General features: G+C 35.1%; 3 protein-coding genes across 3 annotated transcripts; 1 reads left to right on the forward strand and 2 right to left on the reverse strand.

The window, feature by feature from the left end:
* Positions 1,654-7,404, forward strand: LOC109725051 (aldo-keto reductase family 4 member C9-like). Its single transcript, XM_020254103.1, has 7 exons — positions 1,654-1,844; positions 4,359-4,409; positions 4,901-4,977; positions 5,112-5,199; positions 5,729-6,004; positions 6,345-6,590; positions 7,097-7,404. Exons 1-7 carry the CDS (start codon positions 1,734-1,736, stop codon positions 7,178-7,180), a joined length of 933 nt encoding a protein of 310 aa, XP_020109692.1. The 5' UTR covers positions 1,654-1,733; the 3' UTR covers positions 7,181-7,404.
* Positions 9,499-15,383, reverse strand: LOC109725194. Its single transcript, XM_020254294.1, has 11 exons — positions 15,153-15,383; positions 14,034-14,563; positions 13,092-13,190; positions 12,245-12,345; positions 12,090-12,161; positions 11,769-11,859; positions 11,272-11,352; positions 10,941-11,003; positions 10,732-10,854; positions 10,602-10,640; positions 9,499-10,039 (listed from the first exon to the last, which is right to left on the reverse strand). The coding sequence occupies exons 2-11, from the start codon at positions 14,376-14,378 to the stop codon at positions 9,911-9,913; spliced, it is 1,143 nt and encodes a 380-aa protein (XP_020109883.1). The 5' UTR covers positions 14,379-14,563; positions 15,153-15,383; the 3' UTR covers positions 9,499-9,910.
* On the reverse strand, positions 19,259-26,336 carry LOC109724849 (V-type proton ATPase catalytic subunit A). Its single transcript, XM_020253791.1, has 20 exons — positions 26,045-26,336; positions 24,441-24,567; positions 24,241-24,296; positions 24,095-24,151; positions 23,771-23,882; positions 23,596-23,633; positions 23,364-23,465; positions 23,202-23,258; positions 23,047-23,118; positions 22,854-22,955; positions 22,688-22,750; positions 22,480-22,612; positions 22,290-22,396; positions 21,480-21,674; positions 21,295-21,381; positions 20,803-20,907; positions 20,284-20,381; positions 20,117-20,195; positions 19,939-20,027; positions 19,259-19,661 (listed from the first exon to the last, which is right to left on the reverse strand). The coding sequence occupies exons 1-20, from the start codon at positions 26,114-26,116 to the stop codon at positions 19,547-19,549; spliced, it is 1,866 nt and encodes a 621-aa protein (XP_020109380.1). The 5' UTR covers positions 26,117-26,336; the 3' UTR covers positions 19,259-19,546.

The following is a 27,217-nucleotide window of genomic DNA, read 5'->3' on the forward strand; positions in this document are numbered from 1 at the left end:
AAAAACTCGAACTATTAGAAATATGCAATAAACTCACTTAAATCGTACAGACACAACACCCACGAGTCTCAATAATTATTATTTATTCTATAAGAATCGAATTTTAATTTTCACTCCACTCTAGAATAAAAATGATCCAATCTATTTATGACTCAATCTAGCTGCTTTGAGTTACGAATTAATTAATCTATTTCAAAATAAACCTCTCAAAGCTTCATTTCACAGACACCTTTTTCTCCCGTCCCTTCGTCACTCTCCTCTCTTTCAAAATACTAAATGTTCATTTCCATTTTGCATTTCAGTAATAATCCAAATATTTTTAAACTATTCGTCATTCTATATTTTATTCCAATATAATATTATTTTATTTTTTATTTTTTATTTTAATTATGAACCAAACACGTCCTTATCATAAGTATCTTTCTGAGTAGCGCTTGGCCACAAAGAGCCCTCTACTTTATAAACTAAGCTCCGTGTCAAATTAAGGCGTTGATGGGAACCTTTGACCGACACTTGGTTAAATAGATTCATCACCAATTGGAATCCATCCATTTAGGCGGTATACAAAACCAAGTTGAATTCGATAAATCGAATCGAACTTTTCTCCACATAGATTGCGGTGCATCCATAATATCCTACAACTAAAAAAATAAATGTAAATTTTACGCCCTTTTATTTATTTAAATTTATTTTTTATATTAGTTCTATTATATATATTTTTTAACTAAAAATTTATTTAAATATAATATCCAAATTCTAGAATGAGAGTATTTAAATATTCACTTTTTTTTTAAGATATATACAGATATCACTCCACTAATCAAGATTAAAATATGATGGGACAGCCAAAGTAGGACAAACTACTTATAAATTTTCAATTGGATACGCGAGCATACATTTACGTGTTTGGTCTTAATAGTAGGATTTTTTTGCATATAACTTTCTCAAAAAAAATTTATAAATAATTGTAATAAATTTATATTTACATAAACATTTCTTTTCCTATCACTTGAATGCGCAGATGACGTTTTTAAATTGAATACGGTGATTCAATTAAAATATTAGAGCACAGTGATTGAATCACCTATATTTTTTTTGTATTTTTATCACTCCTAAGTTAAAAAAATATTAGAGTGTGAATATGAATGTGGTGATTCATTTATCGTGTTTAAATATGGCAATCTCGTAATCGTGTTCAACTTAAAAAATATCGAAGCTTTCATAATAAAAAGAGAATTATGTATGTAAATATAAATTTACTAAATATATTTATAAAAAAAAAATTGAAGTAGATAAATACACTCAATAGTTAGCATTGAACATTTCAAAACACAAAATTTAACCTTGCTGAATTTATTCAAAAAATAATAAATATATAGGTAACCCGTCACCTTTCTCTCTAAAAAAAATACTTTTTAAAGCAAAGTACATATCATGCGCAAAACAAGCTGAACCCGATGTGCTCCCGTATAACGTCCCAATAATTTCATATTAAATAAAAAAAATTAATTTAAAATATCTATTTTATAATAATAATTTAATTTAAATATTTTAAGTTAGTAATTTGAACCAATAAATTATTTTTACTAGCTATTTTAATAATCTTATATCAAATGAAAAAATATATATATATATAATCAATCACTCACCCATTTCCTCCACATCTCCTCTCTCTCTCTCTCTCTCTCTCTCTCTGAGCTAGAAGCGAAAATAAAATAAAATAAAATAAAAAAATGGCGAAGTACTTCACGCTAAACACCGGGGCGAAGATCCCTTCCATCGGCCTGGGCACCTACAGCGCCGCCCCCAACGTCGTCGGAGACGCCGTTATCACCGCCGTTAAGGTTCTTCCTAATTTAAATTTTTTAAAAAATTGTATTAAACTCGTCCTTTTTTATCTCTCATATCTCTATGAATTCTCGATTCGATTCTCCGAGGCTTCGATTGATTTTATACCTTTCGCCTGATTCGTTTGCATGTGTGCTTTAATTTGGAAGAAATTAATCTAAATCCACAGATCAATATGTAGTGTTGGAAAAATCTCGCTATTCTTATAGTAAAAATAAATCTTGTAAATATTTTGATTTGAAACCTCTAAATAACTCTTTTATATATAACAACGAATACAAAACTCAACAATAATATATATATATATATATATAGAGTCCGGCTATGGTACTTGTAGAAGTACCAAGCACTTGGTGCTTGTAAATATTTTATCCTTAGATCTATGTTTTTGATCATTTTTATCCATTAAATTGTACTATTCAACCAACCACCCACTCAACCCTAGGGAGCCCACATTATCCTAACCGCACATCCTTTAATCCAAGGGCTGAAAACTTACAAGCACTAATGACTTGGTACTTTTAAAAGTATAGGAGCTCAATTCTATATATATATATATATATCTATATATATATATATAGAGTGAGGTTACTATGCTATCGGAAGCACGGAGCCTTTCGTGCTTCCAGCTCGTTTTCGATGTTGCGACTTTCGAATCGTCGATCGGTTCCGTTAAACTTGATCTAGAGTATTTGAAGTATCTAGAAAATAAATTTTATGATTTTACGATATCATTTGCCTAGTGAACGAAGGGGTTCAAAATCAACGGCTGAAAATAAAAATCTTATAAAATGTAATAATATGACATTAAAATTTTAAATCAAAGATATTGATCTTGTTTTATATAGTATAAAGAATTTTCTATCAAAATTTCACGTGATTTGGATATTTCTACACCGTTAAACTTGCAAACGGCTTACTACGGCCATTGAAATTTGTTGATTTTGAGCCCATTTGATCACTAGGCAAATGATATCGAAAAATAATAAAATTTATTTTCTAGGTACTCCAAATACTCTAGATCAAGTTTAACGGAGCCGATCGACGATTCGAAAGTCGCAACATCGAAAACGAGCTGGAAGCACGGAAGGCTCCGTGCTTCCGATAGCATAGTAGCCTCACTCTATATATATATATATATATGTGTGAAGATAAAAAGTTTAGATATAGTATGTGGGTCGAGATGTGCTATATATTATCCTAAAAATAAGATTGCCTCTTCACGTGTGAGACTCCAGTAATTATTTCTAACAATACAATGACGACGAGTTATCCGTCGGCCCGTCTCCAAGGTAGTGGAGAAGCTCAAGTGAAGGTGAATCGAACCGGGTAGCTAAGACTGCACGCCGCTGCTGCTGCCCCATGCCCGCCCGACCATGCCTGGCTTGTGCCGTGCGTACGTGCATGTGTTTAATAGATGGCACCACTCTGATCATTATCACCCAACCAACTAGTTTGAATGTAATGGAGTATACAAGGCGCTACTACTAATGTCTTGAATTTTTCATTATTTGGAACTAAATTCATATATAATAAATTATGCACGGACTCTCAGGTACAGCTTTGTTTAATTTGGTCTACCCATGAGACCCATAGGCTAAAATAAAGTTTTAACTCACACTTTTAAAATAAATACCAACAAAAATAGAAACACGCACTAGCGGTGGACATTATTTGTTTCAATTCTCTTTTTCCCTTTTTTTTAAAGCGAATATTCGAGATTCTACTTTTGTCTCCATTCTTTTGATTATATTATTTGGAGCTGTTAAAATATTGATTCTGCGATCTATTGCAAATGTCAAATAAATATGAATGCCCATCTCAGCGCCTTAGGTTTATTTTTCAATTCATGAGCTGTAGGAAATAGGATTGAGATTTGGAGCCTAAAAGCAGAAGCTACAATTTACATGTTGAGATTCTCCCTAGAGAGAGAAGTTGTTGCGGGGATCTTAATAAAATGCTTTTTCAAATAGCAGTACGTAAGAGCACGTTATTAAACAGTATTATACAAAAGTACTTACTTGGACCGGTCCACCCGACTAACTTTGTACTTTTGCACCGACCGTCCCTAGAGCAAGTGGCAAAGAACTTGGTGGTTGTTATCCGAGACCCAAGTTCGAATCTTAGTTGATTCAGATTTTTAACTAAGTTTATTTCTAAATGAAATAAACGAAGCGGGTAGCGTGCTACCTATCTCTCAAAAAAAAAAAAAAAAAGTTTGTACGTTTGCTTTCACACCTGCAGTCACTTTTAGCACAACATTCCCAGAGTCTCTATTAAGAAATAGAAATAAAATTTTAGGCCTCAATATAGTAGCTTGAAACTTTTGATTCAGCTCTAGAGAGAAACTGTTGGGATCTTCATCCTTGCGATGTAGCTTTTAGGTTTTCCTCTCTTCTTATCACATAATAAGAATGCAATGTATCAATGCTATTGTCTCACAATGAAATCTTGTTATTTGGATTTTCTTTGTGGTGCCGAAATTCTTATTTATCTCTGTATAAATGCAGGCTGGTTACCGACATATAGATTGTGCCCGACTATACAAGAATGAGAAAGAGGTAATTGTGGTTATCGCGCTTTCATTGATACTGATGCTTTTTTCCTTTGGATTGTAACACCATTTATTGCAATAGAATTGCCGATATACTATTGTATATTTGTTATGTTAGGTATGATTATGGAATTTGGAAATTTTCAAGAACCAGGATTCAGGAATTTAAAGAAAAATCTGCACGATCTTTGTTACTTTCAGCATATTTGTTGTCTAAAACAGGTCTAAGTTTATCTCTGCCACTTCTGATCTTAAAGCTGCAGCTTTTGCTTCCGCAAAGAAGTTAAGAGAATTCGCGTTTAAAACAATCGGAGAGATCAGATAGCCAACAATAAACATGTTTATGCAGTGGGATTCATTTCAAGTATCAGCTTGTTTTCTTAAGTGTACCTAGCCTTTTATTTTAGTTCCAGTTCTTAAATCTTACTATAAACTAGTTTCACTAACCGCGGTACAACTAAAATCTCCACTGCTGTAATGAACTTTCCGTATTCATAGATTGGCGACGCTCTAAAGAGCCTGTTTGATGATGGTGTAATCAAGCGTGAAGATCTGTTTATCACCTCGAAACTTTGGTAGGTTTCTTTTCTTGGTTTAACAGACTAAATAGTGTAGCACTTTCATTCATGTTTAAGAAAAACTAACTTTTCAGTTTTGCCGCTCTTTTTACTAAACATTTTCTTAAAAGAATGAACATCTTATTTTGCAGGTGCAGCGATCTTGCCCCAGAAGATGTACCGGATGCATTGGATGCAACTTTAGCGGATTTACAGCTCGACTATATAGATCTTTATCTTGTAAGTTTGTATCCATGGTTACAGCTCTGCTGAGTGCTATTTCTTTGAGTCTGGTTGCGTATCTGTTTGCGTTAAATGAACCGGTTGCGTATTTCTATCAGCTCGAGTTTTTGGAATTAATGGTTAGCACCAACGATCCAACAATGTGAAGGAATAACCATGATAGTTGTTTTATCTTTTATTACCATGGGAGTTGTGAATGCTATTTTAGAATCAATGACTCTGCAATAGTCGTAGCAACTTGGTAGCTTCATTCTAACATGTCATTCCTAATGTAATGTGTGAGGATTGTTAATATTAAGCTTTTCAGAATAATGGAATTTAGAACTAGTACTTTCTTAAGGAGGCTTACACTGGAAAAAGATGCATATATGATCTAAAATTCTACTCCACTCTAATCAGCATTCAGCACTTGAAAAACATTCTCCTCTCGAGATGTACGCATCAACATTTTCTCTACTATTTTAGAGAGATCGCTGCGCTTTCCTCGCAGTTTCGTTCTTACTAATCATTCTGTTATGTGTCAAAGATTCACTGGCCTTTTCGGATGAAGAAGGGAACTAGTGATTTTATCCCCGAAAACTTTCTCGAGCTCGATATGCGCGCCACGTGGACGGCAATGGAAGAACTATACGATTCCGGTAAAGCTCATGCGATCGGAGTGAGTAATTTTTCTTCCAAGAAATTGGGGGATTTGCTTTCCACAGCACGCGTGCCTCCCGCCGTGAATCAAGTGGAGTGCCACCCTTACTGGCAACAAGCTAAGCTCAGATCATTTTGCCAATCGCAGGGTGTTCATATCTCTGTGAGTGTTTTCATATACTCATTTGGCTTATTCCAGTGATCTTTTTTTTGGTTATTATTTAAAAATTGGTGGATATCCACTTTAGCCACAGATTTTGTAGTATCAAGTAACCGACCACTATAAGACTTCGCGATTCATAAGTTTTGAGTGGTGAACTTATAGACTTGAGTGATAGATGCATTGTTCAAAGGTACTCTACTTTAGTTCCTAACAGTGCGCCGATCATTCAAAAATTGTGCTTGGTAGTCCTATAGTGGAAGGGCAATTTATGGTTCAAAATTAGCATATTTTCTCTTTTGTTCTTGATTGTCAATTTATTTTCCGACGGTCGTTCCTACAGGCATATAGACCATTAGGTCAACCAGGGTCGACGCAGAAAACCAAAATCTTAACAAACCCCATCCTACAAACAGCAGCAGAGAGTCTGGGCAAAACTCCCGCGCAAATAGCTCTTCGCTGGGGCCTTCAGATGGGTCAAAGTGTGCTTCCCAAGAGCACAAACGAGTCGAGGATGAAGGAGAATTTGGATCTGTTTGATTGGTCGATTCCTGAAGACTTGCTTGCCGAGATCAGTGAAATCGAACAGGCAAGTCGCAGCATTGTTTTTGCGCAACAATCTGAATGATCTGAACATTTATGTTTTAAGCTAGGATGAGTGATTTTAAGTTTTCAAGTAACGAAAATAGATAACTGCAGCTGTGCATTTCTATACTTGTTCATTTTTTAGAATGAACAGAGAAAAATGCAGTAGTGGAGACCTTTTATCACGAGTTTTGAAAATTTATCGTGATATCGGAATAGAGTGGAAGTAAAGTCCTATGTTTTATGGTTATTTTCAATTACATTTTAGCGGTATATTTGTTACTATACCATGTAGTATTGTTGGTTTCTCATCCACTTGCCAAAGTACCCCTTTTTTTTGCTTCCCACTATGCACTACGATTTAAACAGATAGAAAATAGGAGTCAGGAGTATTATGACATTTGCATTATCAAATATTAGTATATTATGTGTCATGAAAACAAACTTTTTAATTACAGCAAATTTCGGTTTTGGATGGTTTGTATAAGTTCATTTGACTGTGATCTGCAGGTTAAGCTAGTTCGGGGAGATTGGTTTATCCACCCTCAGAGCATTTACAAAAGTGTCGAGGAGCTCTGGGATGGCGAAATCTAAGCACTTAGATGAATTGTTTTTAGTTAAAGTAAAATATTAATGTGTGTTGCGTTTTTCATAAAGGAGTACCACTTCTCCCTTTTCGGACGATTGTTGTTTCTCACAGTTACCATGTACACTTCCTTGTTGGTTTTAATTGAATTTATATGCAATATGTATCAACTTTCTCATATATTTCATGTGTTTAAGTGAGTTGCATGATCCAGACACGTTTTTTATGATGATCAAGTGTTGTATATGAGATCTTAAATTTTCGTCTACTTTTACAAGTTGCTTTAAAGTTCTCAGAACATGCATATCTTGTTTCCCTCAGAACATAACACTGTTTTGACTTCTCAGAACTGACCTACTCTCTCGGGAATGGCCGTGTAGTAAGGTTTTGGAGTGATATCTGGTTAGACCAACCCCCCCTGAGCACTCTCTTCCCATGAGTATACGACAAGGTGGTAAACAAGAATCTCCGGGTTTCTGACTGCTGGGGTAGGAATGGATGGAGGTGGCGTAAAATTTTGGCAGGGTTTAATCCTACCTCTCTTGTCGAATTGGATTCGATTAGAATCCTTAAAGAGCTGCTCTCGGAGACGTCGATCTACAATGGACCGGACAAGGCCGTTTGGAGATGGACACGGTCTGATAAATTTACGGTCAAATCTCTTTATATCTTCCTGCAAGACGGGGGGCCCACAATAGCTTTTTCGTCCAACTGTGGAAGATTAAAGTACCCTTGAAAGTTAAGATTTTTGTGTGGCTTGTGCTACTCAAAAAGATATTCACAGTGGACAACCTACGTAAGAGGGGCTGGGGTGGTTACGAAAGGTGTGTTTTCTGCCTCGAGGCTAGTGAGACGGTGGACCACCTTTTCTCGGAGTGCTATAGTACTAAGACGCTGTTAAGTAGGTTTCTACCAAACAAGCAGTTCATCTCTAACTGTACGTCAGTTAATCTACTCTGGGAGGATAGTAGGCGTAAAGAAGGTACCTTAGGATTTAGGGAACTTGCTTCTATCGCCGCGACGTGGTGGACGGTCTGGTTGGAACGAAACAAAAGAATTTTTGAGAATTCTAGACGCCCTATTTCCCACCTAGCGTTTGAATCCCGCTCACTCAGAGATATGTGGGCTCTTGTTCTCTAGTTTTTTTTTTTTTTTTTTTTTTTTTTTTTTTTTTTTTTTTTTTTTTTTTTTTTTTTTTTCAAGGCCCATTTGCCTCAGTTTGCAGCTCAATTCACTTTCTGATTGAATGAAGTGGTAGCATGCTACCTTTTCTCAAAAAAAAGAACTAAAAAACTAATTCAATAAAGAACATGATAATGTAGGAGGATCAAATCATGAAATAAATAGACATATAATAAAATCTCTTCCTTTTTATTGTCAAAGCAAGTCCTTATAAAAACTGGAGAGATGAAATGAATGGCACAATAATACATATAAAGGCCCATTTCATTAGCCCAAGTAATCCTCTTACTACCTTAAAACAAACTTTACAAAAAAGCATCAACTTAAGCCCACAAAAGCCCATGGATATTAGGCCGAGTTTACTTTGGGCTGGGCCCATATTTTAGAAAATCCCCCGGGCGCGTACCACGTACTACTAGACCTTTTTTTTAAATTTTTTTTTTCCATATTGTTTTAGTAATATATTGCTTTAAAAAGGATCCTTACGTGGAGAATTGAAAATGAGCTACATAACAACAAAAATAAATTATACGCCGTATTTTTTATACGAATTTTCCGTCGAAATCAAAGAGGATTCGGATTTTGAGTTTTTGGCCTGATGCAATTTTGGATATGAATTTTCAAAATCCGCCAAATTCGGGATCAGGTTCTAAGTTCGGATTTCAGATTCGAATTTTCAAGTCAGTCCCGAATCCGACCCGTCGAAATCTCTAGTAGCAAGGATTCTGACAGGGCGGGTCCGTGGGCACAAAGACGTGTCTTTTTTTTTTTTCGACAAATAGGAACTAATTTGAGGCGGATTGATTTTTATTTTATTTTTTATTTTCACTTATTACTCCAAACTAATTGGAGTAAATTTTTTTTGACAGATCAGGAAGGGCCAAGAAAAAAAAGATGTCCGCACCCCTCGCTCCATCTTTTTAGCGAATTGGAACAGATTTGAAAAAAAAATTTCTAAATTTTGACCCCCACTTACTGCCCCATTCGACACGGATCTGGCAAAGTAAATCCAAGAATACAACTCAGGATAATATAATATGGTATAATAACCCACACTATCATTGAAAGGCTAACTCAAAATATTGTGATATACCCAACTGCAAAAGAGGTGAATCTATAGATTCTATACAGATGACAAGAAACAGAACAAAAAAGAAAAAATAAAAATGTAACTGTTCATCATTTCACAATGTTAAGAAAGGAAAATTGGATTAGATTATATTAGGTTAATAGACTAACAAAAATTGCTGTTCACTAGAGCAGCACTAGAACACTAAAAAGAACCAAGAAAAAAAAAAAGAGAAAAAAAGAAAAAAAAAACTGGATAATACAGGAATAAATCATGTTGAGAGGGCATATAGTGTGCCATTAAAATAGACAGACACCTCAGCCCTGAATGAGGGCTCAGAATTCTGAGCCTTCCAAATTGCCGCAGCAACCCTTCTCCTGTTTCCAGAGCCAGATTCCCCGGTTCACGCCTGATGATTTATGAAAATTAAAAAGAAAAAAATAATTACGAAGGGGAGGCACTCGACGAAAGAATCGAGTGGACTAATTCAAATAGTTGTGTAGTTGGAGAATAAGTTCATCAGGTTGTCCAGAGCTTCAGGATAGAATTTCCGCGCAAATAGATAACATGGTCTCTTCATCCCATTCCACAAGCAGGGTTTCCGCATCACCACTTTCTGCAACAAAAACCAGAAAAAAAAAAAAAAAAGAGCCAGTTCTTCAATATATATTTAAAGTATTTCATGGTTACAACCAAAAAAATTATAAATATAATGTATGATACCAACTGAACATAGCATAAATGGTAACACAAATATCACTGCTGGTCTGTTTGAGGAAAATTCTCAGAAGCAGCAGCAAATTTGATAATTTTTGGACTATGCTTATGTAACGTAACGTCCTATTACTAGGCTTTGTACTGATATGTGTGAAGAGGCATTGATGTTTTATACCCAATTATCTTATTAGATTTGTAAACTAGTAGATGGTTCGATCACCGCATCCAATAAAAAGGGTAGAAGAAACTGTTCCACTTGATATATCATGGAATGTGAACATTAAGGATCAGTTTGGATGTTGAAACAAGTTATCCTGTAATAATAACTTGTGCAATGTGCGGATATATTTGTGATCGCACCACTTAAAATAAACGAGGCCTTTATGGCAATGAGAAACATAACCATTACTTAAGTAAGAGCATAGAGATCAATACGAGCAGAAAGGAATTGCTATGCATACCTTTTCATCGCTTGTAACATGAAAACTCTCATCAATAGACTGCCGCAACACAAAATCAGAAACTCCAAGTTAAAACCACATAAAATGGAGAATACAACAAATATAGAGAGTAGCGGAGAGGTAAACATACTGTTATATTCTTCAGGAGCTCAAAAGTGACATCCTTAGCCCGATATGCCTTTGGATGCCACTTTCCTTCTGACCAATCAACATGTGTCACTGACCAATTGGCAATTCCAGTTGGATCAATCATCTGCACGTTTAAGTTCATTAAATTAGCAAGCGAATTAAAGAAAGAAATAGCATATAAAAGGGTCTGAAAGGTTTTAATTTGCTTACATAAAATAGGGTTGGCAAATAATGCTCATCAGCATAGCAATTGCGTCGTCCCTCCATCCCTGGCTGTGAATAAACAGAAGAAAAGCAATATCACCACATGTTTTTGTAATAGTAACCCCCATTGACGATTTCAAAACAGTTCAGCTTCTTCTAGCCAAAAAATAGAGTTGTTCTACTTTTGTCTGGCAAAAACAACATTACGGTCCAGCAATCATTCTTTTACAGTTATACAACATATTTAAGCTTGTCGCTTTTACACTACCTTTGGTATTTAAGTTAGGTTCTTTAAGATTGTGCGAAGGAATTGAAAGATATACAGCTGTACAATTACCTTGCAATAAAGCTTGAACTTTGTGTAGTAAAGACTGTCTGCCAGAATCACCAAAGCATGTTGCCGCTTGATTGAGAACCACTGCAATATACAGACTCAAAAATGTTTGATACTATCTTTTCTCAAATTGCAAAAACAAGAGTCTGTCAAACAATGGAGGCTCCTACTTAAGCAAAATGACACTTAATCTCTTTCGAAAAGTAAAGCCTCGAACATTTAGTATGGACTAATTGTTGACATAACCAAAGTGCCTGTTTATGGCCTCCTCGTATGGCCTTGCTGTTACCATATTTACTATGGCTTCATTGTTAACATGAACCGACAACAAATTGATGCAAGGTATTGGAAAAGGCAAACCTTATTCTGATTGTTAACATAAGCCAAAAACATCACCAATTATAATTAGTCACTAGCTTATGAACAGAAGCTAACACTTTTTTGCCTTCCTCATAAAAACACCGTCAGTCATTTTATGCATTTTGTAAGAAAAAAGTTACCTGTGCTCCCTTTCTAAAGTCGTCCTCCTCAATCTCAGGTAGCATGTGCTTAGAATACCTGCCATTGCCATGTGGGCCAGGATCCTGAAAACTGACAATGAAGGCAGATAACATTAACAAGATGAAACAAGGAAATTTTCTTAAACAATCAGTGAAATTTTCTTATCAGATAGACAGCAACAGGTAGCAATCTGTTACACCAAGAAGATTCTCCTGAGAGTGTCATCATGGCTTCACATCGGTCTTTTTGGTTTGATAAGTGATGCCTAAGATTGTACCTTAAATGGAACTAAAAATAGATTCGGCAGTATAGTGTCTTACCAGTCAATAAAGCTGATATTGGTTCCCATCAGATAATTATATACATAATCGAAATTATGAAGCGGAACACAGCTGCCATACAAACACATTGGTATTTAGTACACTAATGCAAAGAATCAAAAGAAATTTCAAAATACAGCAGAGTTGCTCAGTACCTGTCAGAAAGCAACACAAAATGCTGGTTATCACTGTCCTGGAGCGCATTCGCCAGGAGTCTCTTTTCTGCATCAACCATCGATACCTTCCCCCATACCACCTGTATAAATAAACTTTTGAGTTCCAAATATAGTTTCGAAGAAGTAACAAGTGGATAAAACTAGTCAAGCAGTATAAAAATTATTGAGAATAACAGGTAGCAAATTTGCTAGGGAACTAACTATCACAGATTGACTAGCACATTTCATGTCTATCCATACATAAGAATAGGTTAGTCTATCTAGCAGTACCTCTTATGCACAAATAGAAACAAGGGAAACCTCTGGGCATATAGAAAAATGTGAAATTAGATAAAAATCAATAAGGATAAAAGAAAGGTCACTCCTAAAGGGCCTCTGATGTTACGGTAGTTTTGACAGGGTTCATTCCTGAAGCCCCTCCACAATAAATTGCTGTTCTTCAACATAATTTTTTTCAACTATAATCATTTATAGTACAGGCTTAGATACCACGATCAGTATATGGACTGACATACAACAACAGTTAAAAGAACATACAAAATAGATATCAAGTCGATCTAAAAAAAAAAAAAAATTGCAGGGTCAAACATCATCACATAAGTTGTTATGCCCACTCATCATATAACTAACTTTCCCTATTATATAACACAATTAAAAAAAATACTTTGTGAATATTGATAATGACTTAAATCAGTCCAATTACTGGTTATGATAAGTAACACATTTCCATGTTCATCTCCTTCATATATTATGTTGATAAAAAAGTCGATCCTTCATTCACATGCGCAGGAAAAAAAAATAGTGAGATATCTAAGAGAGACAGTACCTTCTCACTGCGAATTTCTCGATCACTAAATAGAGGACTAACATGTACAGGCTTTTCCCTTGACGCATGAATATAAATGGAGTATCTTCCCTGATGTCCCTATAAATACAAGTAGTAAACATGTCAACATACAGAAGTTTTACCTCACAAGAAAAGGCTTTAGTAAAACATTGGCAGTACCAATTTACCCACCTTCCCACAAAATATAGCAGCGTTGTTGCCAAGAGTGATCAAATTTTTTGTTAAAGAAATTTCCTTTTTAACATTATCTTTTTATGATTATTTTTGTTTGTGAAAGGGTTAATTTGTAAGCATAATAAAGGTCTACAATAAAGTTTGAATAAATAAATAAAGATGACATATTTTCACTCTTAGCTCACTTTTACCAACAACTAAGCCATTATATATCCACTTTATACCCCGTCTGAAACATAATATCACTGTTGACCCACTTTGGTACTATTCAATGTTCACCATCTTTTCCTTAATGGAACAAGTTGTTTTAGTCCTCAACAACTGAAGATACATGGCCTTTTTTTTTTTTTGAGATAAAGGTAGCATGCTACTGCTTCATTCATAGGGTAGGTGAATTTAGCATCGATGGGAAACAACTGGGCTTCGGAAAAAAAAAAAAAAAAACAAAATCCACTTAGCTAAACGCAATAAGAGTCCCACATGTTGTACAGATCTCGTAGGTCTGCCATCACCTGTCTCGCAGTGCACTTAAGATACGTGGCCTTTGGAAGCAAAGATCATGTACTTTCAACAAAACTCTATTTCTTCTCCGAATATGGGTACACTGTTCGGAAAGAGACTCCTGAAAGTCTACAAGCTGTTGCAGGGTTCTAGGCAATACTCAAATGCCTTAAAAAATTCTTTCTATCATCTAAGCCAACATTCATACATTGACAAACAAGTAACAAGTTCAAATTTGAACCTTACCTGAAAAAATTTCGCCCACAATCTCTCAAACGGCAATGTACCAGGAGTCAAGAACATGAAAGCAATTTTAGGATTCTTCGACTGAACTGTAGGCATAGCAATAAGGTCACTAAAGACGACACGAGAAGCAATCTCGCCATCTGTTAGTACCCGCAAACGCTTAGCAGGAAGCCAATCCTTGAAAGGACTGCAAACACTTGAAGCGAAGAAGTAGCAAGCAGAGTAACGCCGAGGTGGGTACACATAAGCCCCAATCAATGTTACGCAGACCAAAGAAATTAAGACGATTATCCACGTGGGTCGTCTAGAAGCAGCCCTGTGGCGGGGAGCCGGCATGATCGTCATGTCCCTAATGGCGAGTTCCCATGTTTACGGTATTTTCATCTCATACTTTTCTTTGCAAAAACCTCACCACCATCAGCCACCATTACTCTCTCCTTACTATCAGCTTTAACGATCATCCACGATGAGGTTAGACAACAACGAACATTGCAAAGAGTGAAAAATGCTATGCTCTGAGTGTGATTTCGCTGCAACAGCAAAAAAAAAAGATATAATCCACACAGTTACATACCAAAAAAGCAAAAATTTGTCTTTTTCTTAAGCTATGATGGAAAAAAAGCCAAACCGAGAGAATAAACCACAATAATAAGTAATACTACATTGTACTTCAAAAAAACATTAGTATGAGAACAAGGCTAAGCCCGTAGACAAATCATTATATTGTTCCATCTACAAGCAAAAATATTTCATTTTGGAATACAATGGATCAGCATTTCCTTTCAAATAACTAGCTATCCCTAATGGATTTTCTTCTTCGAAATCCACAAAAGCTATATAAGCTTTCTCCAATTACCAACTCAACTCCATTTGCGAGATTTTTTAGCTACAGAACCTCAAATTACACATCAAACCCCATAAGAATAGAAGATTTAATCACCAACACAAACAGAACAACAAGCATCAACGATTCCTGCGCTTTCCAGAGAGGAAAAATTAGGAGGAAGAAAAAAATAATCACCAAAAACTATATAAATTGTACTCTAAACAGATCAAATACGCACTTAATCGCATCAAAACAGGAATCAAATGCGAACTAAAAGGAGATCGATCGATTACCTGTACGAAGTGAGCCGTAGAGTAGCTCGAAGATCGGGGATCTGCGATGAAGACGAAGAGAGAGAGAGAGAGAGAGAGAGAGAGAGAGAGAGAGAGAGGTGAGTGAGATCCGTTAGGGTAGGAGGGAAAGGGGAGACGTTGATAAAATATGTACAAATGGAGGGGATTTTTGTGTAAAAAAGGAGAGAGAGAGAGAGAGAGAGAGAGAAGGGGAATTGGAAGAGGTTATGCTGTAGAGAGAGAATATTAGGGAAAAAAAAAAGAGAAGGAAATAGTAAAATGTATGGATTGTCGCTGTACAGTATTAGTGTTATGGTTGAGTACCTGTACTGTACATATATTTGTCTTTTAGTTGTTATGTACGTCAAAAGAAGTGTAACTAGTTTATTTATTTATTTATAAAATGGCTCACTTATTATCCCTTTTACAATAAAAATTAGAAAAACTTCAAATACCGTATCTATAATTTTGCACTTTTTTATTTTAGTACTCTGTGATTGGTATCAATTTAGTACCATGTGATTTTATTTTTTTCGTTAAATCAGTGACAAAGTTAAAACTAAAGGATACTAAAATGAATATTCGATAAATCTAGATGGATTATCTAGAGTTTTTTGTATATAATTTAACGAAATATTAACGGAGGAGCTGACGAAAAGAGAAAAATAAAATCACATGGTACTAACTTATATATTTTAAATCAGAGGATACTAAAATGAGAAAGTTCAAAACCATGGAGTTGATATTTGAAGTTTATCCTAAAAATTATAAATTTTTTAAGATAGTCCGAATTGGAGGCTAAACTGTGATATATATATATATATATATATATATATATATATATATATATATATGGAGTAGGGCTAGAATACTTTTACAAGTATCACCCAAGTGATACTTGTGTGTTTTTAGCCCTTGGATGGAGAGATGTGAGGTTGAGATGATGGTGGTAGGTGGTGGTAGGTGGAATAGTGTTTGATCCAAAGGCTATTTGTATTCAAAAAGTAGATCCAATGGCTAAAAACGTGATAGCAACATGGGGATGATACTTGTAAAAGTATCCTAGATCAACTCTATATGTATATATATATAAAATTGAGGGACTGCTTGGTGAAAAGTATAGGATTGAATTGTAATATTGATATTGTACAGGGTATGCGCACACTCTTTAGTTTTTAGAGGCGTATTAATGCTAGGTATTTTTAGCGCGCTCCCTCCGTTTCTTTCATCTCCCTCTACAATGCTCGTATAGGAATTATCGGGTGGACCGAGTGTGCCACATCATCATAACTGCAGTGTTAAAGAGCGTGGTACCGGGATATAATACTTGAGTCCTTCCGTTGCTGAAGCTCTTCATTTACCCAGTCTAGGAAACACGGTGCACGGAAAATTATTTATTTATTGTATATTTCATGCTGTTGGGATCAGTAGTTGCAAAAACTATTTTTTTAAAAAAAAAAATACGAAAACAAAATATTCACCTGTGAAAAATAGGGTGGAACTGAGCAGAACTGAATTATGACCAATTTTAATTCAGTTAATTAGATTTGAGAATTTTAATTTTACTAAATTTTTCTAATTTATTTGATTTAAAAGGTAAGCTAGTGAAATTATTTTTAAGAAAAGATTAGATAACTAAATCAGAAATAGGATATTATTTAGATAAATTTTATACATTTTCACCTTCCCTAAATGTATTATAACATGTTGCCATCAAAATAACCTCCTTATCTTAAGCTCATTATTTTTATTTTATATCCATTAAATGCCTAAAAATATAATGTTTGGCATTATCTTAATAATTTAGTCATTATATTTAGCCATAATGGATAGGAAGCATATTATAATANTATATATATATATATATATATATATATGAGTAGGGTTATTATATTTTTGGGAAAACTTCAAAACACCCCCCTGTGGTTTCTAACTTTCTCACTTTAGTACCCTGTGGTTTAAAGTGTATCAATTTACTCCCCTGTGATTTTATTTTTATCTTTTCCATAGCTTTTCTCTTAATATTTCGTTAAATTATATACAAAAAAACATCAAATATCCATCTAGATTTACCGAATATTTACTTTAGTACCCTTTAATTTTAATTTTGTCACTGATTTAAGGAAAAAAAATAATAAAATTGATAAAAAAAGAGAAAAACGAAACTATAGGGGGGCAAGTTGATACACTCTAAACAACAGGATACTAAAGTGAGAAAATGCGAAACCACGGGGGGGTTTCTGAAGTTATCCCTATATTTTTATGAGTATAGAGTATATGAGTATAGAGTCCTTCGTACTCATAAGTTGTTTTTTATGATCCACATCGTTAAACATGATCTAGAATATTTGAAATTTATAGAAAATAAATTTCGTAACTTTTCGAAATCATAATAAAGTCCATCAAGCGGGTATAAAATGAATGATTAAAATCGAATGACGTTCTAAAAATAGATGATCGGATCCTTTAATTTAAGACCGGAGTCATTAATCTTTATTTAGATGGTGAATAAAATTTTCTATTAANATATATATATATAGAATTATGCTACTATACTATTAATAGTACTAAGCCTTTGGTACTCTTGAGTTTTGGGCCGTTGGATAAAAGGATGCGCGGTTAGGATGATAGTGGTCTCCGGTTAAATTGATAGTGGTCCCCTAGGGTTGAGTGGATGGTTGGTTTAATAGTATAATCTAACGGGTGGAAATGATCAAAGGGTAGATCTAACGGTAGAAAACTCAATAGTATCAAGGGCTTAGTACTATCGATAGTATAGTAGCCGGACTCTATATATAATTTGAATGCTCTAAATAATATTTAGCCGTATGGATTATCGATTCGAAAGTTCTATTATCAAAATCGACTTATGAGTATGAAGAGAATCGTACTTATAAAAGTATATGAACCGGACTCTATTTTACAGCCACTGATAGATGCCACTCATCAGCAAACAGGACCCTTAGGCAAATCTGATTTGGTATTAATGTTTAATAATAATAATAATAATAATAATAATAATAATAATAATAATAGCCCTCTTAGCTGCCTAGTTTTAATTAACGGTATTCTCAGCCTTTAAATTTAATTAAATTGCGATTAGCCCATACGTTAGAATGTTGAGAGAGAGAGAGAGAGAGAGTGAAAGAACGTTCTAGGGATTTGTGGCACGTGTCTTTCCAGAAATGTCCTTGGCCAGAAATGTCCTTGGCAAACATTTTGCAAGTGGCAACATTCTCATAGGAATGCAATTTGGGTGGGGATCCATTTCTTTAGCGGGTCGGAGCTTATCCCAACGGATTAACTTTTATTATAATTTTTGATCAGAAAAGAGCGTAAAAAGGATAAAAAGGAAGAGCACATCGAAAACAAAAGATAACATCCTATAATTACTCGCAAGTAACACAGAAAAAGCTCTTCCTGTGGTGGCGTTTCTCTTTCACTCATAGAAAGGGTTAAAAAGAGACATAACCCATTAGCCCATTACTAACTGTCGCCCTAACCTTTCAAGATAATGACACAAAGCTTATAAAAGAAAAAAAAAAAAAGAAAAAAAAGAAAAGAAAAGAATTGTACCATACTAGTTAGGTGTAGTTCTTCAAAGTTTGAAGCTAAATATTTAATTTTCCAAAAACGTCTAGTTCGTCGCTTTAATCCTAATCACCTAGTTAGAAAAAAGAAAAAAAAAAAAAAAGTGCATACGTACATTAGCGCACCATAAACCGATTGACCAATCGATTGACCCGCAACCAATCTTTTACTTGGTGATCTAATTTTTAAATCGAGAAAATATGGCAACTCAACAACAAAGGGATTGAAATATGAGATGGGAGAAGTGACAAATAGACAAACACAATGATACACCGGGCGCAGGCAAATGAATTTCCCCAAAAGTTTGAATATAAGTACCGAATTTGAAAGTTTGAAAATGAAGCGAAACGGTTTATAGTTCAACAGTGCAATTTTTTCAAATATAAATATGAATCTATTTATGCTGCGGTTTTTTAAGAACCAACTGTGCAAAAGCAGTGCATAGATCAGAAATTAAATAAAATGGATCTTACACAGAAACAAGGGAGTAAACAAACAATTGTTGGTTTCAGATATAGCAAAAGAGTTGCCGCTACAAAGGTATGGAGCGCGGTGTTTGATTAATTAACAATGCGCGTCCACCTCTTATTGCAAGATGGAATATATAAATCACAACCTAGTCATCCGAAATACTACACGAAAAACACGGAGGCCGATATATCAAACAATCGAATGTTCAAAGGCATTCAAAACTTCTAAAAACACACAGACCGCGCTGTGGTGTAAAACATACGGGCATGATGAGATTTGGAAGACAACAAAAATGGGCATTTGTGTTTTCACCTGGTAGGTGTACTGCCTATTTACCGCATTTCATCCTCGAGGTTGCGGAATGCAACGGTGAGGTCGTCGTATAGTTTCTTGAACTTCGCAACCAAAGCCTCCTCGCCTTCTGCAGGGTCTTCGAATTTCTGGGACCTGTAAAGGTGAAGAACATGCACTCAAGCTTCAAGGAATTGATTTCAAAACCCAAGAAAAAAGAGCAAGCAAGCATTTCGGGCCAATCATTAGACTCAATTTTTCACCCTCTGCAACCAAATTCAACTATCTTAAGTTTCGTTAACTAAGAAAATTATACGAAGACCCTCGTACTATTTGTCTATTTCCTCAAAATTTAGGTGGATCCCAGAATAATAAGGTTTAAAGTTCTACTTAGGGATAAATCAGACATGAATATGGGCCATTGTTGACTTACACTAGACGGTAGAAAAGGTCACCCAACCGGTGTTTGATGACACTGTATGTTATTTTCTGGCCATCAGGACCTGCTGCCCGCTCCACCGCCTACAAATGAATCAAAAATAGGGAAAAAAATTCATTGTTCTTATGTGAAACAGGAATCCAAATAAGAAAACCATAATCCAAGAATTTACCTGATTTGCCAGAGTGTGGAAATGGATAATGTTGCGCATCATCCATACAGATTTGTAGAATGGGCAAAATTTATCGTATCTGTTACAATTGTTGAAGGTTTTAAGTTGAAATTGACAAAAGCTCCACATATAACAGCAAGAAATTAGTTATGATGAGTAACACTTACGGAGTAAAAGCATTTTGTGCCAAGTAATCCTCTCTAAGAAGCTTTGCAGTCTCCAGGGTAACTTTATCAGTTTCCGCCAATGCATCTTTACCGACAAGCTGAGGTCAAAATAATAGTTCAAAAACCCCACTGAGTTTGCATTATACAAACTAAAAGATAACAAACCATATTAAGGTTTAAATCCGCACAATTATAACTTAATTACACTACATTAATCAAAACTTACTGATGGTACCATGTGAAGATAAATTTAGAAAAAGGGAAAAACAGATCAAAGGTTTGCAATGAGTTCGGTAAGTGGGAAAAAGACAGCAGATTCCATACACTGGGAAAAGATATGATAAAGAGTGCTGCACAACATGATGGGTTATTCGAAAATACGAAATTTCCGTTCAATCATTGGAAAATATGAACTTTTCATTTATAAACTTAAAAACTAAATGTTCATAAAAGAAACGAGGATTGAAATTTAAAGGATTTTGAAGAGAACAAATAAAGTACAATGCCAAAAAAAATTACCTGGACAATTTCATTTAGATCATCTTCTCTTTGCAACACTTCACGAGCTTTTGTTCTAATTTCAATAAAATCCGGATCAAATTTCTCATAGAATGATTCCAGGGCCTACAGAGCAGTAAATCATTGAGTTACTTGAATGAATTCCACAGAAAAGAAAAATTGCCAGTAATAAACCCAGAAAAAAAGTACTTATAACATAAATCTTAGGCATCACATCAGTTATAAAAAAACAAAACAAAACAAGCAATAATGCAGTGTCCATGTTAGTGCATGTTCTTCCCACGAATCAAACTGATCAAAGCTCTCAAACTTGGAGAGTAAAGACAGCTCGACATAGCAGTAACCTCAATACACAACACCAAATCAACAACATAAAACTGGATTTCCAAGTGCCATTTAGTGATCCAAATTAAGATATGATATGAAACATAAAAGAAGTAATAAACTATTTCCACATTGAATTGGAGTTCAAAAGAAAAGCATAAAGGAAACCTTTGAGTATTTTGAGTAAGAAATAAGCCAATTCACTGATGGGAAATGTTTCCTCTGAGCGAGTTTCTTATCCAGCCCCCAGAAGACCTGCAAACAAGTTACTAGGGCAAGGGTTTATCCAGCAGTTGGTTATCAATAAAGGATACCAGTATTAGTAACAGAAATTATCATTAAGGTTCCTTTACCTGCACTATACCAAGAGTTGCAGAAGTTACAGGATCTGAAAAATCACCTCCAGGAGGAGAAACAGCACCGACAATGGTCACGCTGCCGGTTCTGTCCGGAGTGCCAAGACATTTCACTTTGCCAGCACGTTCATAGAACGACGCTAAACGGGCAGCCAAATATGCAGGATAACCACTATCTGCTGGCATTTCAGCCTGAAGAGATCACATTTTTATCATTAAATTTCATATTGCAACCATTTAGAAATTAGACAATTTCTATGTTTCACAAGATTTTCAGGAGAGAGTGCCATTTTGTTGCACAAGGCTTGGATGATGATGATGACTACTTTATTTCAAGATTATAAAGTTGAAAATGGAAAGGGATAGACCAGGAAATCTGTTTAATTATAAACGTCTCTCAGTGAGTGAGCCTAGTAATTATGATCTTGAATATAAGTTAATTTCTTTTAATTGATAGCCTTGCAAAAACACCAAGTACATGGATTTACAAAATATTCATAAGACTAATTTGTCTATGCAATAAACTTCCACTATGTGATATCCTAATGACCTATCATATTTTCCTTCATTAAGTATTTAATCGTATTTTCTATCTTGATGATGTATTCAGCAATTTCCGGGGCTTGGTACTCAGCTAAACTGCATGTATAGATCAATGAAGTTATAAGAGAATACTCAAAGTGAGACAAGAATATGACGGCCCAAGACGACATTGTCAAGTAATTTCAAATAATTTGGAGAAAAAAAGCATTAGAAGTTGTAAATGTTACTTAGGAAACAGAAGACTGAAAAGAGTAGAGTTCGTACCAGTCGTCCAGAAATTTCACGTAAAGCTTCAGCCCAACGAGAGGTGGAGTCAGCCATCATACTAACATTGTAGCCCATATCACGGAAGTATTCAGCAATTGTAATGCCTGAAAACATTTAAATAACTAATTTAAGAAATGGAGTTTAATTTAAAACTGGCACTTTTCCAAAAGGTGACAATAATTCGTACCTGTATATATAGAGGCCTCACGAGCAGCCACAGGCATGTTGGAAGTGTTAGCCACCAGTGTAGTTCGCTTCATGACAGACTCCTCACGCCCATCAGGTAAAGTCATTGTCAATTGGGGGAAGTCCATGAGGACCTGGACAAAGTTTGATGCAGATTATTACATATCAAAAGATAAAGAGGAATAAGCAAACAGAAAACTGAAGCAAACCTCAGCCATCTCATTTCCTCTCTCTCCACAGCCCACGTATACAACAGTGTCTGAGTTAGAATACTGTAGAAGGCGATAAGCATAAGTAGAAGATAAAAGGCAACAGCAGCAGCCAGAAGACAACATGAAAAGAAGAGGACAATTTGTTGGTCAGTAAAATAGTTACCTTTGAAAGCGCCTGACTAATGACAGTCTTCCCACAACCAAAAGCTCCAGGAATAGCACAAGTTCCTCCCAGAACAGATGGGAAGAGGGCATCAAGAACCCGCTGAAAATAGTTTGAACACTTGAGTATTGAAACCATAATGGACCAAAAAGAAAAGGATATTCTATTCCAATATTTCTTTATTAATAATTACCTGTCCTGTTAAAAGGGGTGTATCGGCAGCAAGCTTTGCAGCTACAGGCCTTGGTGTACGTACAGGCCATGTCTGCAAAAGAAGCAAGACAATTTCAGAATTATGCATCAAAAGGAATTTGCACTTAAGAGATAAGAATACAACTCGTTATAAACCTGAAGCATAGTAAACTGTTTTTTGACACCTTGAAATTCCAATTCAAGTACAGTATCCTGCACATAAGGCAACAGAAAGGATATAGAATTCGAATAAGAGGAAGAAGTTCAAACCATATAAAGTGAAGAGAACTTAAGTTCAAATTATAAGTCCTTACAGACCTTGAGGGCATATTGACCAGCTGGTGCAACATAAGTTATTTTCCCCATCGATCCCGGAGGAAGTGTAACATAGTGTTTCATCAACGTATTCTCATAGACAGTCTGTTAACATAATGAATGAATACAGTCAGCTATCTAGAGATGAGATATAATTTTAGGAGATTCTCTACAATATTTTGCAACAACATTCATCAGCCATTATACAACAATTGAATGTAGCAATATAACTTACCGCATATAAATCTCCACCAGTGAGAAGGTCTCCAACAGCTGAAATAACCATAAACATCAAACTCTCAAATTTAAGAAAGCAGATTCAATCAAAGTTTCAAAGTTAAGAAATCAGATTCAAAGAATAAAATCAGGAATTTTGGATCATTGGTGTTCAAATTATTTGATTTCCTTACCTAGCTTTTTTGGCTCAAATTCCCACAAAATATCTTTGTCAAGGGCAGGCACTGAAACTCCACGAGGGATGTAGACATCACCAGACTTCAAAGCAATAGTTTTTAATGGGCGCTGCATTGGAAAGATCAAAGAAACATCCTGGTCAGAATAATATAGTCTCAAATTCCGAAAGGTCAAGTAGATGAACCATCAAAAATAAAGAAAGCACAATTATACAAAGTTTAATACATGAAATTGTCCCTGAAGTAAAGTGAAAAATAATTACAACAATATATAATGAAGAAAACAAGCTTTTGTAAGCATCACACAAAATATTAACAAACCTGAATCCCATCAAAAATGTTGCCCAAAATCCCAGGTCCCAACTCCACTGACAGAGGCTGCAGAGGGAAAAACCATTGTGTAAAGGGAACCTACATAATTGGTATGCAATGTTTCATGTACTTAAAAACAATACTTTATGATATACCTTTCGAGTTCTTAAAACAGGATCATTAACCGTCAAGCCAGCAGTTTCTTCATACACTGAAATTCAAGAGCAACAATATGTACCATGAATTCCAAATTCTTTTGTACTAAGCCAGAAGGAAACAAGCAGTAAAAAGTGGAATAATGGCATGGACTCGAGTAATCTTTCAGGGTATGATAAATAAGTTTCTCATTGTTTACCCTGAATAGTAGCTGAATCTCCCTCAAGACGAATAATCTCTCCAATAAGATTATCATGACCGACACGAACAAGTTCATACATGGCAGCACCTCCCATTCCATCTGCCACGACGACTGGCCCAGAAACCTGAAAGTTTCCAGGAAAGTAAAAGGTCAAACAACTAATTCATTCCAGCGCAGTTATCAAAGAATAACACAAGTTGCAATTAGAAAATGAAGAAAATCACATATCTAGTTAAAGCCCCAATTCAGGAGTCAAAGATGTATTCGTCGCAGAACATAATCGCATCTAAGTTGCTGCTAAAGAAGTAGAAACTAAAAAGACAATAAAGGATGAAGGTGGCAATTATACAAAAGTGGTGCTGTACAAGGACAATGGCAGTAAGCAAACAAAATATGCAACTGAATGAAGCCCCACAGAATAACACTTTGCAGCTTATAACAGAAAAGTGCATTAGGTTCACTATGTGCTAAAAACTGAGCTAACTTTAAGTAAGAGAATCCTAAATTTTGGGAGACCTGCTCTGCTCTCTAGAGCCATGTCCACATTTCTGAGTAGGGCAAGCACATTTGCTTCCCACTTGCTTCTATTGAAAATGATCCACAATGAAGAATTTTTTTTATAAATAATCCTATCAATTTTTATAATTGTAAAAATAGTTTTTTTAAAAAAATAATTATAAAAATAAACCTCTAAATGCGGTGAATGATTCACCGCATTCATAACTTCTCATTAGAAGTAGAAAAAGAATAAAAGCGGTCGCTTTTAAAAGCGGTGAACCATTCACCGCTTTTATAGCACTATATTTACAAATAAATATTTAACAGGTCTATTTTTAAAATAAAATTTTAGAAAAAGACTATTGCACTAAAAAATCCCACAATGAACCTTAGGATGATTAATATTCCAGCTAATAATAAAACAAAGGAGCCTGACCACAAGTTCGAAAAACCTTAAATCTATCACAATGGATTGTCTTATTTGGCAATGATTATAGTACAAACTGGTATATCATAACATGTAACTCAAAGTCCTCTAATTGATATATTGCAACGGCGTGAGAATATTTCCACTAGTAGATCATATCTAAGAAGGTAACACAATTTAAGTTTCACAATCAAGCATAGAGCATTAGAACACCTCCCCCCCCTACCCCCCCATCCCCCCTTCCCCCCCCCCAATCCCCAATCAAAGAAAAAAAAAACCACTCAAATCCAATGTAGTGGAAATCCACTGTAGTGAATTGTCTTATACAATCAGCGTAAAGTCAACTCTAATTACTTTAGCAAAACCCTCTCCACCGATCAGAAGAGGAATAAAACAGTCTCATTGCTTCCTTTTTCCAAAAACACAAAATTTAGTTAGCCGTATCTTAGTGTAGATAGCACCTAAGGTTTCCAGCGGTCAAAGTCTAAGTGTAGAGCTCTCTCAACTAGAACACGATCAATCAAACCTAAAACAGCTATAAATAAAGGTGGATCCCAAATAGTTCCATCTTAATCTCAAATCTCACATGGGAAACAACACAATCATCGATCAAATGGAAGCGAACGAGCATCATCGGGATACAATAGTTGAGATACGGATAGCTCAAGAGCGATACCTTACGGACGTATCCGTACTCGCTCTCCTTCTCCGAGTCCTCGAAGGTCGTGAGGCGATCGCCGTACGCCATGGCCGATGGGGATCGGAGGATCGCGGCGAGGAAGGGTGAGATCGGAACCCTAGGTTCCGAATCGGAGATCGGATCGGAGGAGAGGGGATCAGGGACGAGGGTTTTGGTGGTGGAGATAGAGGACGAGGACGAGATCTAGATGAGGAGAGAGAGCGAGAGAGAGAGAGAGAGAGGGGGGGGGAATGAGACCAAAAATGGAGGGATGAGGAGGGTGCCACGAATAAGGGAGAGAGATGTGGTACACGGAAATAACGCTATGCGAGAGAGCGATCGCATCAGATAAAATTAATTAATTAATTAATTAATTAATTAATCAGAAAATAAAAATGTATGAATATGCCCCCCATCTATAGGATATTTTGAAATTCCTCCCTCGAAGGTGAAAATGTTTTAGATTTGGAGTTAAGAATTAGAACGCTTATAAAATTATTACTTACATATTTTTAATTTTTCACCCATGAATATACTATTTTCACCTACCCTCGCTAAACTCCAAGCATCAAAGTGCTACAAAGGGTGAAGCACATAAATAGTAATATTTTTATAGGGAAAATTTCCTCTATACCCTTCTAAAAGCATCTGATTTCATAAATGACCCTTTAAAAATTGAAATATCATGTATACCCCTCAAATTTAAAAAACTTTCAAAAATACCCCTGCCATCAAATCCCCATCCATATTAAAATTAATAATATTTATATTCCAACTTTACCCCTCTTAATTATTCATTGGTCAATTAATAATTCTATTTTATAAATACCCTTTTTTATATTTCAAAATTAATTAAATTCTATCTAGACTAAAAATTTAGTAAAATTCAATTGATTTTAGTTTGAAAAATTATTCATTTTAATTAAATAAATATTTCTATTTGGAATAAATTATAGTTAAATTAAATTTCATTTTGCTTTAATGTCAGAATGAGAAGATAATTTATTTTAGTTATATCTACTTTTTTTACTACATCAATTGTAAAGTAATAAATTTTTTTTATTTGACTACTTAATATAGAGAAAATTTGTTATTATGAATACATTACAACTAAGAGTATTAGTATAAAATCTGACCTCAAATAAAAAAAATAGTTATATTATGAAAAAC

Source organism: Ananas comosus, linkage group 19 (genome assembly GCF_001540865.1).
Source record: "Ananas comosus cultivar F153 linkage group 19, ASM154086v1, whole genome shotgun sequence".
In the NCBI taxonomy this organism is placed as follows: domain Eukaryota; kingdom Viridiplantae; phylum Streptophyta; class Magnoliopsida; order Poales; family Bromeliaceae; genus Ananas; species Ananas comosus.